Below are 16,131 nucleotides of genomic sequence, written 5' to 3'. Positions count from 1 at the left end.
AAAGTTAGTGAGGGAGATAAGTGTCTCCAGCTTCAGAGATTTTTGCAATTTGTTCCAGTCATTGGCAGCAGAGAACTGGAAGGAATTTCGGCCAAAGGAGGTGTTGGCTTTGGGGATGACCAGTGAGATATACCCGCTGGAGCGCATACTACGGGTGGGTGTTGCTATGGTGACCAATGAGCTAAGATAAGGCGGGGATTTGCCTAGCAGTGATTTATAGATGGCCTGGAGCCAGTGGGTTTGGCGACGAATATGTAGTGAGGACCAGCCAACAAGAACGTACAGGTCACAGTGGTGGGTATTATATGGGGCTTTGGAGACAAAACGGATGGCACTGTGATAGACAACATCCAATTTGCTGAGTAGAGTGTTGGAGGCTATTTTGTAAATGACATCGCCGAAGTCAAGGATCGGTAGGATAGTCAGTTTTACGAGGGCATGTTTGGCAGCATGAGTGAAGGAGGCTTTGTTGCGAAATAGGAAACCGATTCTAGATTTAACTTTGGATTGGAGATTCTTAATGTGAGTCTGGAAGGAGAGTTTACAGTCTAACCAGACACCTAGATATTTGTAGTTGTCCACATACTCTAGGTCAGACCCGTCTAGAGTAGTGATTCTAGTCGGGTGGGCGGGTGCAAGCAGCGTTCGGTTGAAGAGCATGCATTTAGTTTTACTAGTGTTTAGGAGCAGTTGGAGGCTACTGAAGGAGTGTTGTATGGAATTGAAGCTCGTTTGGAGGTTTGTTAACACAGTGTCCAATGAAGGGCCAGATGTATACAAAATGGTGTCGTCTGCGTAGAGGTGGATCTGAGAGTCACCAGCAGCAAGAGCGACGTCATTGATATACACAGAGAAAAGAGTTGGCCCAAGAATTGAACCCTGTGGCACCCCCATAGAGACTGCCATAGGTCCAGACAACAGGCCCTCCGATTTGACACATTGAACTCTATCTGAGAAGTAGTTGGTGAACCAGGCGAGGCAGTCATTTGAGAAACCAAGGCTATTTAGTCTGCCAATAAGAATGCGGTGGTTGACAGAGTCGAAAGCCTTGGCCAGGTCAATGAAAACGGCTGCACAGTACTGTCTATTATCGATCGCGGTTATAATATCGTTTAGGACCTTGAGCGTGGCTGAAGTGCACCCATGACCAGCTCGGAAACCGGATTGCATAGCGGAGAAGGTACGGTGGGATTCGAAATGGTCGGTGATCTGTTTGTTGACTTGGCTTTCAAAAACTTTTGAAAGGCAGGGCAGGATGGATATGGGTCTGTAACAGTTTGGATCTAGAGTGTCACCCCCTTTGAAGAGGGGGATAACCGCGGCAGCTTTCCAATCTCTGGGGATCTCAGACGTTACGAAAGAGAGGTTGAACAGGCTAGTAATAGGGGTTGCGACAATTTCGGCGGCTAGTTTTAGAAAGAAAGGGTCCAGATTGTCTAGCCCAGATGATTTGTAGGGGTCCAGATTTTGCAGCTCTTTTAGAACATCAGCTGTCTGGATTTGTGTGAAGGAGAAGCGGGGGGGGCATGGGTAAGTTGCAGCGGAGGGTGCAGAGCTGGTGGCCGGGGTAGTGGTAGCCAGGTGGAAAGCATGGCCAGCCGTAGCAAAATGCTTGTTGAAATTCTCGATTATTGTAGATTTATCGGTGGTGATAGTGTTTCCTAGCCTCAGTGCAGTGGGCAGCTGGGAGGAAGTGCTCTTATTTTCCATGGACTTTACAGTGTCCCAAAACTTTTTGGAGTTAGTGCTACAGGATGCAAATTTCAGTTTGAAAAAGTTAGCCTTTGCTTTCCTAACTGCTTGTGTATATCGGTTCCTAACTTCCCTGAAAAGTTGCATATCGCGGGGGCTATTTGATGCTAATGCAGTACGCCACAGGATGTTTTTGTGCTGGTCAAGGGCAGTCAAGTCTGAGGAGAACCAGGGGCTATATCTGTTCTTAGTTCTGTATTTCTTGAATGGGGCATGTCTATTTAAGATTGAGAGGAAATTACTTTTAAAGAACAACCAGGCATCCTCTACTGACGGAATGAGATCTATATCCATCCAGGATACCTGGGCCAGGTCAATTAGGAAGGCCTGCTCGCTGAAGTGTTTTTGGGAGCGTTTGACAGTGATGAGGGGTGGTCGTTTGACCGCGGACCCGTTACGGACGCAGGCAATAAGGCAGTGATCGCTGAGATCCTGGTTGAAGACAGCGGAGGTGTATTTAGAGGGTAAGTTAGTCAGGATGATATCTATGAGGGTACCCATGTTTACGGATTTAGGGTTGTACCTGGTAGGTTCGTTGATAATTTGTGTGAGATTGAGGGCATCTAGTTTAGATTGTAGGATGGCCGGGGTGTTAAGCATATCCCAATTTAGGTCACCAAGCAGTACGAACTCTGAGGATAGATGGGGGGCGATCAATTCACATATGGTGTCCAGGGCACAGCTGGGGGCTGAGGGGGGTCTGTAGCAAGCGGCAACAGTGAGAGATGTATTTCTGGAAAGGTGGATTTTTAGGAGAAGCTCAAACTGTTTGGGCACAGACCTGGATAGTATGATGGAGCTCTGCAGGCTATCTCTACAGTAGATTGCAACTCCACCCCCTTTGGCAGTTCTATCTAGACGGAAAATGTTATAGTTGGGGATGGAAATTTCAGAATTTTTGGTGGCCTTCCTAAGCCAGGATTCAGACACTGCTAGAACATCAGGGTTGGCGGAGTGTGCTAATGCAGTGAATAACTCAAACTTAGGAAGGAGGCTTCTGATATTTATGTGCAGAAAACCAAGACTTTTACGGTTACAGAAGTCAACAAATGATAGCTCCTGGGGAGTAGGAGTGATACTGGGGGCTGCAGGGCCTGGGTTAGCCTCTACATCACCAGAGGAACAGAGGAGGACTAGAATAAGGATACGACTAAAGGCTTTAAGAACTGGTCTTCTAGTGCGTTGGGTACATAGAATAAAGGGGGCAGTTCTCCGGGCGTTGTAGAAAAGATTCAGGGCATTATGTACAGAAAAGGATATGGAAGGATATGAGTACAGTTCAGGTAACCCTAAGCGTTGTGTAACAATGAAAGAGATAGCGTCATTGGAGGCATCGATTGAGCCGGTCTCGGCGTGTATGGGGGGGGGGGAACAAAGGAACTGTATGAGGCAGTTTGAGAGGGACTAGGGGTTCTACATTGAAATTGTATAATAAGAACTAACCCAAACAGCAATAGGCAAGGCATAATTGACATGGGAGAGAGGCATAAAGCAGTCACATGTGTTATTAGAGAGAGCTAAGACACAACTGGAAATAGCGATAACGTTTGGGCTAAGACTAAACAGAATAAACAGGACAGGGTACCGTGTAAAGGAACAGTCCAGCAGGCATCAGCTGTGCAGCTGAGTGATCATAAGGTCCAGTGAACAGCAATATGTGAGTCCGAGAGCAGTTCAAATTGGTGCTTCGGCACAGGAAAATCATGTTTTGACTGCACTGGGCCTTTAAGCTCATTCTTGAAGTGCATACTGTACCTTCACACACTATATCCTCAAGTTACTCTTGAAACAGTGTCATATCACTGATAAATATAGTAATGTTGTCATATTTTGGTTGCTTGGTTTATTACAGACCTATCCTCCACCAACAGCACCACCCTTCATAAGGCCAAATGGCCAGGATATCGCTGTGGTGCTCCACCTGACCCAACAACCTTCTACCTTCTCCAAGGGGTAGGTAAAGACAGTCTCTTTTAACAGCAGTGAGTCTAGAGGCCTGGCAGGTGTGAAAAGTGAGTAACTAACAGGAGTGAGACTGAGGCTTTACTTGTGCTGGTGTTCTGTCCTAAATATAGGTTTTGTCCTTCTGTCCTACTTGTCACAGATCCACGCAACGGATATGTGGACATACTGGGCCAGGAATGGAAGACTAGCCCCGGGACTGAACGTCCTGCAGTCCCCAACGGACCAACTCAAAATCCTGTGGTCCAGAGCAGACCAACAGTGGAGCCCATGGTTGTGAGGTCCAAGACCGGCAGAGCGGGCCGGCTTGGCTTTGGGCGTAAGGAGGACCAATTCTCAGTTGATACCAACTAATCTGTAAGATTCTGGTTCTTCATATCCTGTCCAGAAACAGTGGAATAATACAGTCGTGGTCAGAAGTTTTGAGAATGACACAAATACTAATTTTCACGAAGTCTGCTGCCTCAGTTTTGATGGTGGCAATTTGCATATACTCCAGAATGTCGTGAAGAGTGATCAGATGAATTGCAATTCATTGCAAAGTCCCTCTTTGCCATGAAAATGAATTTAATCCCCAAAAAACATTTCCACTGCATTTCAGCCCTGCCACAAAAGGACAAACTGCCATCATGTCAGTGATTCTCTCGTTAACACAGGTGAGAGTGTTGACGAGGACAAGGCTGGAGATCACTCTGTCATGCTGATTGAGTTAGAATAACAGACTGGAAGCTTTAAAAGGAGGGTGGTGCTTGAAATCATTGTTCTTCCTCTGTTAACCATGGTTCCCTGCAAGGAAACACGTGCCGTCATCATTGCTTTGCACAAAAAGGGCTTCACAGGCAAGGATATTGCTGCTAGTAAGATTGCACCTAAATCAACCATTTATCAGATCATCAAGGAGAGAGGTTCAATTGTTGTGAAGAAGGTGTCAGGGCGCCAAAGAAAGTCCAGCAACCGCAGGGCACCACCAGTGCAGAGCTTGCTCAGGAATGGCAGCAGGCAGGTGTGAGTGCATCTGCACGCACAGTGAGGCAAAGACTTTTGGAGGATGGCCTGGTGTCAAGAAGGGCAGCAAAGAAGCCACTTCTCTCCAGGAAAAACATCAGGGACAGACTGATATTCTGCAAAAGGTACAGGGATTGGACTGCTGAGGACTGGGGTAAAGTCATTTTATCTGATGAATCCCCTTTCCGATTGTTTGGGGCATCCGGAAAACACCTTGTCCGGAGAAGACAAGGTGAGCGCTACCTTCAGTCCTGTGTCATGCCAACAGTAAAGCATCCTGAGACCATTCATGTGTGGGGTTGCTTCTCAGCCAAGGGAGTGGGCTCACTCACAATTTTGCCTAAGAACACAGCCATGAATAAAGAATGGTACCAACACATCCTCCGAGAGCAACTTCTCCCAACCATCCAAGAACAGTTTGGTGACGAACAATGCCTTTTCCAGCATGATGGAGCACCTTGCCATAAGGCAAAAGTGATAACTAAGTGGCTCTGGGAACAAAACATCGACATTTTGGGTCCATGGCCAGGAAACTCCCCAGACCTTAATCCCATTGAGAACTTGTGGTCGATCTTCAAGAAGGGGGTGGACAAACAAAAACCCACAAATTCTGACAAACTCCAAGCATTGATTATGCAAGAATGGGCTGCCAGTCAGGATGTGGCCCAGAAGTTAATTGATAGCATGCCAGGGCGGATTGCAGAGGTCTTGAAAAAGGGTCAACACTGCAAATATTGACTCTATGCATAAACTTAATGTAATTGTCAAAAGCCTTTGACAGTTATGGAATGCTTGTAATTATACTTCAGTATACCATAGTAACATCTGACAAAAATCTCATAACACTGAAGCAGCGAACTTTGTGTAGACCAATACTTGTGTGATTCTCAACTTTCGACCACGACTGTACACAGAACCTTTGCCAAATAATCAACTCTGTGTGCAAAATGGACAATGGTTGAGTGATAAAGTAGATTTAAAGATGGTTGAAGATTATAATTTCTGTCATCCTCCGCAGGTCTGGGATCAGACGCTAAATAGATGGGTGGATAGGAGGGCACCGCAGTCGGAGGTAAACTGTCATTTAAAATCAGAGCATAGTAATTGTATTTGAACTGTGAGCGTGTTATTATACAGTATGTTAATTTACTAGCTAATAGTTTAAATGTATTGATACTTCATTTTACAGAGCAAGCCTCTACCATCCCCTTCACCAATGGGGAAGCAAGACTGTGAGACTCTGGCGGTCCTCCCAAACGTATCAATAATTATAACATCTACTCTGATGAATTACGTACTCTATGATAGTAGGTGAATGCCACGACTTAATCCTACATGAGCCGCAACTCATACTGCGTCAGCCAATCATGGCTCTGTCTAGTGTTTTAATCTTTTTGCTGACAGATGTTGGAACAGCCTGGGAGGAATACCCAACTGAAAACATTTTATCCATGTTTAGAATGCATAAAATGTTGGGCACTGAAGCATACAATATATGCATGTAATGCAGTAAATTCAGTGTGGTGTAGGCTACCGGAACCTTAAATTATTTAATTCCTCTTTTGTACTGGAAGCATCAAGCTTTATGCCAAAAACCAACTAATTTCACACCACATTTTGTAATAAAGTTTATTTACAGGTTGTAGTAGAACAAGGAAATATCTGTACTTACATACACTTACACAAATTTGAGGGACTACAACACACATACAAAAGAGACACGAAACAAGGACATTTAAAAGTTGAAAGTGCTTTGGTTCTCAGGGATCTGGAAGGCGTAGCCGTCAGTTGTTATATCTGGAGCGACAGACTCGTCCTCCTCATCCTGAAAGACAAGACAGATGGTGTCACCAGAACAATAGTTTAAATTGCAACTGCATCCACTAATTTACCATGGATGAGTTTCACTCCACAAAGCTGTTCTCTACCAATCTGCTGCACCATACCAATAACACCTTCTGAAGAACATTAGATTCGCAATAAGGTGAACTAGGGCAGATGTGAAAGGATAAACTTGGAATAAAACCCAGCTCAAGTTCAATGTCTCCTTTTGATAACAATCAGCCTCTTCACCCATGAATGGACCTGAAAGAGACAAGACAATCTAAAGAGGACAAAGGTGTATTTGGACTTAGTCAATGCTTGGTGAAGGTCTCACCTCGCCAGAGAAGTACTTCTCGATAAGGTTGAGAGAGGCCTTGTAGACCATCTCGTTCTCGTGGGACTGCAGAGCCTCGATCCTGTCTAGGCCGCCACACTCCTCGATCATCCCGCACAGCTTCTCTGCCTCGCCGATCTTCTCTCCTGCCTGAGAGAGCGACTCGTTTAGTTTGGGCATTTACACACACTTGAATCCACTGTATCCATTTCTAATTGTAAATCAATAACCATTACATGTACATACAATCCTATTTGAAAATAGCAAATCAATGCTAAAACATGAATGTCTCAACAACCGGGCTATGGTAGCTACTTGAAATGGTAGCTCCCATGCATAAAATCGCAGAGATTAATATATGCCTGTCAATCAAAACCCACAGATCAGCACGATCCAGCTGTCTCTAGGAACCACTAGGCAAACTGTCAGCGTTATAGGTTGGTCATTAGCCATAACTTGTTAGTGATAGAATTCTGGGTTGTAAGAGGGACATCTTGTCTGTCGTGAGACTTAAAAGCTCTACCTATTGGTTCTTCTTACAGACCAGAAGTTGACTTACCAGGAAGATGTTGGTGATGGCATCCAGAATGACCAGGATGGTCTTGCTGTCCTTGGCAGAGAGCAGGTTGAGCAGGGGCTCCAGCACGTTGGACTGTACCAAGTAGATCACCTGCTCCACCGTCCCCCCGCTGGTGTAGTTGGTGATGGCCCACACTGCCTCCTTCTGGGTCTTGTAGTCTCCCTGGTTGAAGAAAGACACAAATGAGGCAGGGCCATAGAGATAGCTAGAGGACTCATCTTTGTGCCATCATGGCCAGCGCCATTGACGCAATATCCATTTTGAAGTAGTCAATTTTCTTCATGATCGGCTGATCACTCCTGATGTCCCAGTTGGACATGACTCCAACAGGGTGATCAGCCAATGAAGTTGGATGTGCCATGCAGTTGACTACATTAAAAATGGTGGAAGCCCTAAATGGCGCTGCCCAGGCCAACACAGCCTTTTGGCCATTAGAGGCCTCTATCATTCTCTATGGGCACCCTCAGACAAGGATTGTAGATGTTTGTGGATCAGCACAATAGATAAGCCAGGCTTAAGTTCAGTAGGCACGAAACTGAAGAAAATAGTCAAAAACAGGGAGGTGTATGTAAAATCTGGAGCTGTATGTAGCAATAGTCTAGGATCAGGTCCTAAAAGGAAAAACGAATCTAGTTGATCCGCCCTTGACTCATACTTGCCCCTGAATGTTTTGCCCCTAATGAACAACCTATGAACCCTTGTACCTTTTTGAGGACATCCACCAGCAGTGGCACCAGGCCGGCGTTGATGACTTCCTGGATCTGGGTGTCCTTGCCGGCCGTGACGTTGGACAGGGTCCAGGCCGCCTCCTTCTGGATGTTGGACTTGTGGTGGCGGAGCAGCGCGGTGAACATTGTCAGAGCGCCGGAGTTCAGCACGCACTGCGTCTGCTCATCTGTGCCAGTCACGATGTTGCCCAGCGACCGCAGAGAGGGAGTCTGGGAAAGAGGCAAAGAAAAGGGGGGGCAGGATTTAGACGCAAGCTACACAATTGACCGTTGTATGTGACAACAGGAGTATCCAAACTATTGGAATGCTGGACTACAACAGGCTTTCCTCAGTAAATTGGAATGTCTCAACAACCGGGCTATGGAAGCTACTAGGAGTGGCAGCTCCCATGCATAAATCGCAGAGATTAATATTTGCCTGTCAATCAAAACCTACAGATCAGCACAGTGCAGCCGTCTCTAGGAACCACAAGGCAGACTACTGTACAGGTTAATCATTAGAAACCACGTACAGGTCAAATCAAAGCTCAAAATACACCATTCAAACGCTGAGTCTTACTAAATGTAAAGCCTGGTAACCGCGGTGAAGGGACGTACCACGATGGTGAGCTCCCCGGAGCCGAGCAGCTGGACAAGGCGGGGCACCAGGCCGGCCTGCACCACCACCACCTCGATGCGCTCGTTAGGGCCGTCCGTCAGGTAGGATACGGCCCAGCAGGTGTCGGCCAGCACCTCCTTGTCGTCATGGTGGAGCAGGCGCACCAGCGTGGGCAGCAGCTGCTGCACGGCCGCCAATGGCGGAGCAGGGTTCTTGTTACGACACAGGTTGGACAGGGTCCAGGTCACGTTCCTCAGGTAACCAGACTGGAAGGAGGGAGACGTCGTTAGAGATCAATATATACACACACACACACACCTCTATATTTAGATTTATGGATGCAGCAAATTGAGGTAATGGGCCAAGATGAAGATGAGAAAGCTAAATAGTCAACTGTACATAGCACGACAAATCAACTACATTCCTATTTTACAAGAACCACCACGAAAAATAGCTGATAAACGAGTGGAATTTCCTGCAGCACTTGCTAACAAATTCCACAACAACCCAGAGCTCTTCCTCATAACACATAAAAAAACTTACAGAGAACACAGACAGCTCAGGAGCGGCCAGCAGAGTCAGTAGGGGCTCAATGGCGCCATGTTTGATGACCAAGTCCCTGTAGACGGAGCCATCACCTGAGGAAAGGGGAGGAATCAGGCCATGTCAAAACTGTGGTCAGTCAGAAGCCTGTTGACCTGGCATACAACCCCACACAGACAGAGTAAGGAAGCTTATTGCAAAAGGTATACTGAACTACCATATGTTCAAGTAGTAGTATTTTCAAAAGAGAAATACCAATAAAAATTGTGCAAAATAAGAATGAAGTTTCACACTAAAGATTTGCAGACGTGAAAGACAGGTTGACAGGATCAGTTATTCCAACAAACACGGGAAAAGCTTTCAGCGCACTGTTTCTGCACTATCAATGGCAACAGTCAAGCCATAGTCGCTCTCGATACAGGGTAAAAGTGTGCCTTCTCTTACCAGCGATGTTGCCCAGGGCCCAGACTGCCTGCTCACTGATGTGGGGGTGCGGGGACATCACCAGGCTAATGAAGGCCGGGATGGCTCCCCCGTCCACCACTGCGGTGGTTTGGTCCGAGGTGCCAGAGGCGATGTTGGTCAGGGCCCAGGCCGCCTCGAACTGTATGGGAGGACACTCTGCCAGGCTCAGGAAGCTCACAAAGTTTGATATCAGCCCAGCACCGATGATACGATCAATTGGAGGGTGCCTCTCTCTGGACAGCAGCTTCCTGTGGGGGAAGAAAGCCAGGTCAAATGTTATGGTTAGGGACGGACAAAGCCAACAGTCAGAACAGAAACAGTGATTACCCAAAACGGGTTTCCAATGAAACGCTTAGTGATTTACCTGGCTGCCTGGGTAGCCTGCACCTGATGATCTAGGCTTTGGCTATTTACACCAGCCACAATCTCCTCAACCGTCCAGTGCTGTGCAGGCTATGGAAACAAGGCAGGATTACACATTAATTACATGACCTTGCATGGTATCTGTGGAGCGTCTGCATGTGTCAATGGAACAAATTGACAGATTATAAGATTATAGACAGTAGCTAACAGCCTTCTGATAGACCAGAGTACAGGACAGCAAGGCAACAAATCAATCTATTGGGATGAGGGACATCTTTAGGTTGCTCACCCTTTGTTGATGGCCTGTACACTGTCATAATCAAAAGTTTGCCATTGCCTGTTTGAGTTTCAAATAAGGGTAGTTACAGTACAAATAAGGGTAGTTACAGTAAAGATACAAAATACCTGTGCATTTTGGTCCTTCTCTTGGAGTGGAGATGTAGGCTCATCTGGGCAGATACTGACGTTCCTTCTTTTGAGAAGCTGGTCATCTTTCTTTGCCTTTCGAAGTTCGACGTTGACCTCGACTCTCCTGCGCCTCAATTCCTGCAGATGAACAACGTCAAGTTGCATGGTGCTAGACAAATGGCAACACTGTAAACTAGGTGTTCATGGCTGGCTAATCAATCAAGATAAGGCAGCGGAAGCTATATCAACTTACGTTGGTATCTTTTCCCTTGTTTTTGAATTGGGTGATACGATCGGCGTCGTTCGCAGTTGTCGACATAGTTTTCGTTGCTTATTGAACAAGGCGATGACTTCACTGTAGTGTTGATCACTAACGCTATGGGGAAAATGTAGATGTTAGCTAGGTGCGTACTTTAAATAAAATACTAAAATAGCCAACGTTTTCCTAGCTAGCAAGACAGTTTTGCGTTCCTGCTGCCCGGCGAGCTATTTTCTAACATGTGGCCGGTTGAAAACGCGCAAAATAACCATTTAGTCATAACCAGTACACCCAAAAACCAGTAATAAGTGAACAATATATCAACACATATCATTTATATCGAATGCACCCAGTAACTGCTCTATTACAACCATTAAAATAAACATTAAGTAACAAACGCATGAAGACCGCACTCACCTTGTTCTTGTTCTTACTAGCAATGACGTCAAACATGAGTCCCACCTTTAAATTTCCGGCTTGATCGATCTGTGATTGGCCCATTCGAGTCAAAGCACCCTCTTCATTGGCCCCTTTTTGAAAAAGACGGAAAGAGTCGCTAGTGGTGATGCGCTGTTATCGCGAGACGATAGTACAGCTTTTCGCTTTTCACTACATTTGATTAAATTTGCCTGCGACATGTCGCAGAGCACAGTAGTTTAGCTAAATCTGGTAGTAAGTGTGTTGGTCATGAACCCAAATATGCACACTTCCATAGAACTTTTCATGCCTTTCGCGTCATGTTTAAATTTTATAAACTGGGCCTGCGCTTACTGGGAACGTGATGACCCAGTGGCCTAATGGATAAGGCATCAGCCTCCGGAGCTGGGGATTGTGGGTTCGAGTCCCATCTGGGTCGTATTTAGCTTCCGTTTTATCTGAAATGATACAGAAAATGATAAATGATTGATAATAGCTACATGGATTATAAAACCGGGGGAATGCACTCCGACTCCAATTTGTCTCTTGTCAATGTGATTGCATTTGTAAACGTCACAATTAAGCAATGGAGCCTCGACCCGCGAAATGACTAACGATAATGTACCCTACAAATAAATCCCATACATAGCAATAAGGTTTAATCATGACTTTAATACAAATGTTTGAAATCTGCAGTACCACAAGCATCCAAGCGTCCCCTCAAAGTTTGTGACATCCTGTGGCGTACTGCATTAGCATCAAATAGCCATACACAAGCAGTCAGGAAAGCAAAGGCTAACTTTTTCAAACATAAATGTGCATCCTGTAGCACTAACTCCAAAAAGTTTTGGGACACTAAAGTCCATGGAGAATAAGAGCACTTCCTCCCAGCTGCCCACTGCACTGAGGCTAGGAAACACTATCACCACCGATAAATCTACAATAATCGAGAATTTCAACAAGCATTTTGCTACGGCTGGCCATGCGTTCCACCTGGCTACCACTACCCTGGTCACCAGCTCTGCACCCTCCGCTGCAACTTGCCCATGCCCCCCCCCCCCGCTTCTCCTTCACACAAATTCAGACAGCTGATGTTCTGAAAGAGCTGCAAAATCTGGACCCCTACAAATCAGCTGGGCTAGACAATCTGGACCCTTTCTTTCTAAAACTAGCCGCCGATATTGTCGCTACCCCTGTTCAACCTGTTCAACCTCTCTTTCGTAACGTCTGAGATCCCCAGAGATTGGAAAGCTGCCGCGGTCATCCCCCTCTTCAAAGGGGGTGACACATATCGATCCAAACTGTTACAGACGACCTATATCCATCCTGCCCTGCCTTTCGAAAGTATTTGAAAGCCAAGTTAACAAACAGATCACCGACCATTTCGAATACCACCATACCTTCTCCACTATGCAATCCGGTTTCCGAGCTGGTCATGGGTGCACTTCAGCCACGCTCAAGGTCCTAAACGATAATAGACAGTACTGTGCAGCCATCTTCATCGACCTGGCCAAGGCTTTTGACTCTGTCAACCACCGCATTCTTATTGGCAGACTAAATAGCCTTGGTTTCTCAAATGACTTCCTCGCCTGGTTCACCAACTACTTCTCAGATAGAGTTCAATGTGTCAAATCGGAGGGCCTGTTGTCTGGACCTATGGCAGTCTCTATGGGGGTGCCACAGGGTTCAATTCTTGGGCCGACTCTTTTCTCCGTGTATATCAATGATGTCGCTCTTGCTGCTGGTGACTATCAGATCCACCTCTACACAGACGACACCATTTTGTATACACCTGGCCCTTCATTGGACACTGTGTTAACAAACCTCCAAACGAGCTTCAATGCCATACAACACTCCTTCAGTAGCCTCCAACTGCTCTTAAACATTAGTAAAACTAAATGCATGCTCTTCAATCGTGACCTAGAGTATGTGGACAACTACAAATACCTAGGTGTCTGGTTAGACTGTAAACTCTCCTTCCAGACTCACATTAAGAATCTCCAATCCAAAGTTAAATCTAGAATCGGCTTCCTATTTCGCAACAAAGCCTCCTTCACTCATGCTGCCAAACATGCCCTCGTAAAACTGACTATCCTACGGATCCTTGACTTCGGCGATGTCATTTACAAAATAGCCTCCAACACTCTACTCAGCAAATTGGATGTAGTCTATCACAGTGCCATCTGTTTTGTCTCCAAAGCCCCATACACTACCCACCACTGTGACCTGTACGCTCTTGTTGGCTGGTCCTCATTACATGTTCGTCGTCAAACCCACTGGCTCCAGGCCATCTATAAATCACTGCTAGGCAAATCCCCGCCTTATCTTAGCTCATTGGTCACCATAGCAACACCCACCCGTAGTATGCGCTCCAGCAGGTATATCTCACTGGTCATCCCCAAAGCCAACACCTCCTTTGGCCGCCATTCCTTCCAGTTCTCTGCTGCCAATGACTGGAACGAATTGCAAAAAATCTCTGAAGCTGGAGACTCTTATCTCCCTCACTAACTTTAAGCATCAGTTGTCAGAGCACCTTACCGATCACTGCACCTGTACACAGCCCATCTGAAATTAGCCCACCCACCCAAATACCTCATCCCTATATTGTTATTTATTTTGCTCATTTGCACCCCAGTATCTCTATTTGAACATCATCTCTTGCACATCTATCATTCCAGTGTTAATACTAATTGTAATTATTTTGCACTATAGCCTATTTATTGCCTTACCTCCATAACTTGCTACATTTGCACACACTGTATATATATTTTCTGTTGTATTTTTTGACTTTATATATTTTTTTACCCCATATGTAACTCTGTGTTGTTGTTTTTATCGCACTGCTTTGCTTTATCTTGGCCAGGTCGCAGTTGTAAATGAGAACTTGTTCTCAACTGGCTTACCCTGGTTAAATAAAGGTGAAAAAAATAAATATAAAATATGAAAAAATGCATCCAGAAGGGGGCAGTGGTTCTACGCGTATGACTTTTACCGGTATAGGCTACACATTCACAGTGGCAAACAGAATGAATAAGAAACAATATGTTGGCGCATTTCCATACAGTATATATTCCAGTGTTTCACACAAAAGGCACAGACGTTTCCATCTATGCGGGCCGGCACCCGTGTCTGACTGGGCCATGGATCTGGCGGACCTGCTCTCATTTCGGCAGAGAGGAAGAGGCGAGGCGAGAGGGATAATTGGGCCCAAAATCTGTCTTCTCCAGCAGGTGGCGTTTTTTCTTTTTTTCGCTCACCAAGCGAGAAGTTTTTGTATGGAGGTCAATGAGCGTGTCGAATTTTGTTAACAAAAAAATGTAATGTAATTGATCGAATATAAGTTTCGTAATGATTAAGTTGTTACGATTGTACTGATATAAGTAGGACACGTAACATCTCGGCAACTTTGAGAAAAACTATTTATATCGGAGTTGTGCCTGGTTGTCTCTAGTTACTACAGCCACAAAGTCATAAACACGCCTATTTCAAAAATTTATATTTTAAAAATGTTATTTTAAACCTAACCATAACCATAACCACACTGATAACCTTATGTCTAACCCTAACCTTAAATTAAGACCGAAAAGCACATTTTTGTTTTCATTAATATTTACTATATAGACATATTTTTACTTTGTGGCTGTAGTAACTAGTGGACTGGAAACCGTTGTGCCTGTTTTTCACAAGCGAATCTGTCCCACCTGATCTTGCCTCCTTTCGACTGCCTCCCATTTTTGAAGACATTTATTTTCACTGGAGCGGGGTAGAGCGGGCACTATAGTATCTGGTCAATATAATGGATAATCTGTGTTGAGGACCAAAGCCAGGCCACTGGTACTTTTCAGATGTAATTTACATAACAATGGCTAACTGTGAACTTTAACATCTTCTCACAAAGCAACTGCAGAGGTTGTTGATTCTACTCATAACAAGTCCTCACCATTAGCCCTAGTTATGGAAACAATTTCCCTAGTATAACATAAGGGTGTAGACACTAGTGTGACGTTACAGTCGAAAAGCAGCATGTTTGTATCATGGGAGAGGAAGAGAGAGAAATGAGGATAGCCCCCTAGACAAGTGCATCCAAAAGTGTTTACTTTAACTTTTTATTTTATTTATTTTACTGGTCAAATGCAACATTGTGAAATCCTACATGGGGCAGGCTATTGCCATTTGTATGCAATGCAATAGCCTACAAATACAAATAACACATGTGATTTTAAATAGCCTATCACAATCCGTAATCACTAATAATCACTATCATCAGTAATTAGTAGAATTAAAGGCTAAAGGCTTTTTAAAGGCCCACGTTTTTTTAAAGGCCCCACACATAGTAGCCTACTAAAGACCGAAGGGTGTTTCATGTATAGATTTGGAATTTAATAGGACCTCTATGGCTTCATGAATGAAGGTAGTCTCTGGTGTCACTCTGTTTACCTCTGCGTCGGAGTGACACGCCTTCCATTCCAAGCTCGAGGCATATAAACCTCAGGAATTCAGATACACTCCAGCAGAATTCAAAGTTGGTCCAATAGCACTTTTCAGGATGACAGGGATTATTCTACTCCTGCTGGTACTTGCGTTTACTTTTTCTGAAGCGGAGGACAATGGTAAGTCGGGCAACAATTATTGCTGCTTTCCAATAATGTCTAATTACATTTACATTCTACATTTTAAGGAGAATAATGGTAAAGAATGGTGACAGTATTATTGTAGATCAGAATATCCATTAGGAAATAGCAATTGCTTTTAAAAACCAATATAATTTGAAACTATTTTTGTATTTATTGTAAATGTGATGACATGTCGATTTATAAAGCAGTCGAAACATTTTCTGAGAGGTGCAATAAAGAAATAGATATATAGGCTTATCAAATCGACATTTTATTTATT

The 16,131-nt window shown here is 44.8% G+C and overlaps 1 protein-coding gene across 1 annotated transcript; it reads right to left on the bottom strand.

The window, feature by feature from the left end:
- Window positions 1-6,338: 6,338 nt before the first annotated feature.
- LOC311113798 (importin subunit alpha-1-like) lies at window positions 6,339-11,696 on the bottom strand. The gene is made up of 11 exons (XM_084157111.1): window positions 11,239-11,696; window positions 10,816-10,938; window positions 10,560-10,700; window positions 10,156-10,244; window positions 9,771-10,039; window positions 9,327-9,421; window positions 8,783-9,049; window positions 8,162-8,395; window positions 7,437-7,619; window positions 6,878-7,027; window positions 6,339-6,544 (listed from the first exon to the last, which is right to left on the bottom strand). The coding sequence occupies exons 2-11, from the start codon at window positions 10,879-10,881 to the stop codon at window positions 6,455-6,457; spliced, it is 1,584 nt and encodes a 527-aa protein (XP_084013237.1). The 5' UTR covers window positions 10,882-10,938; window positions 11,239-11,696; the 3' UTR covers window positions 6,339-6,454.
- Window positions 11,697-16,131: the final 4,435 nt, after the last annotated feature.

The sequence above is a fragment of the Coregonus lavaretus genome, assembly GCF_964263955.1.
Source record: "Coregonus lavaretus genome assembly, chromosome: 40".
In the NCBI taxonomy this organism is placed as follows: domain Eukaryota; kingdom Metazoa; phylum Chordata; class Actinopteri; order Salmoniformes; family Salmonidae; genus Coregonus; species Coregonus lavaretus.
This window is presented reverse-complemented; position numbering and strand designations above follow the sequence as displayed.

What these genes read in the sequence shown, in the direction of transcription:
- LOC311113798 (XM_084157111.1), bottom strand. Translation starts at nt 10,881, where the DNA reads ATGTCGACAACTGCGAACGACGCCGATCGTATCACCCAATTCAAAAAC. An exon ending in CTGAGCTGTCTGTGTTCTCT is followed by an intron (nt 9,050 to 9,326) that starts GTAAGTTTTTTT and finishes CCCTCCTTCCAG; the next exon opens with TCTGGTTACCTGAGGAACGT. An exon ending in AGAAGTACTTCTCTGGCGAG is followed by an intron (nt 6,545 to 6,877) that starts GTGAGACCTTCA and finishes CTTGTCTTTCAG; the next exon opens with GATGAGGAGGACGAGTCTGT.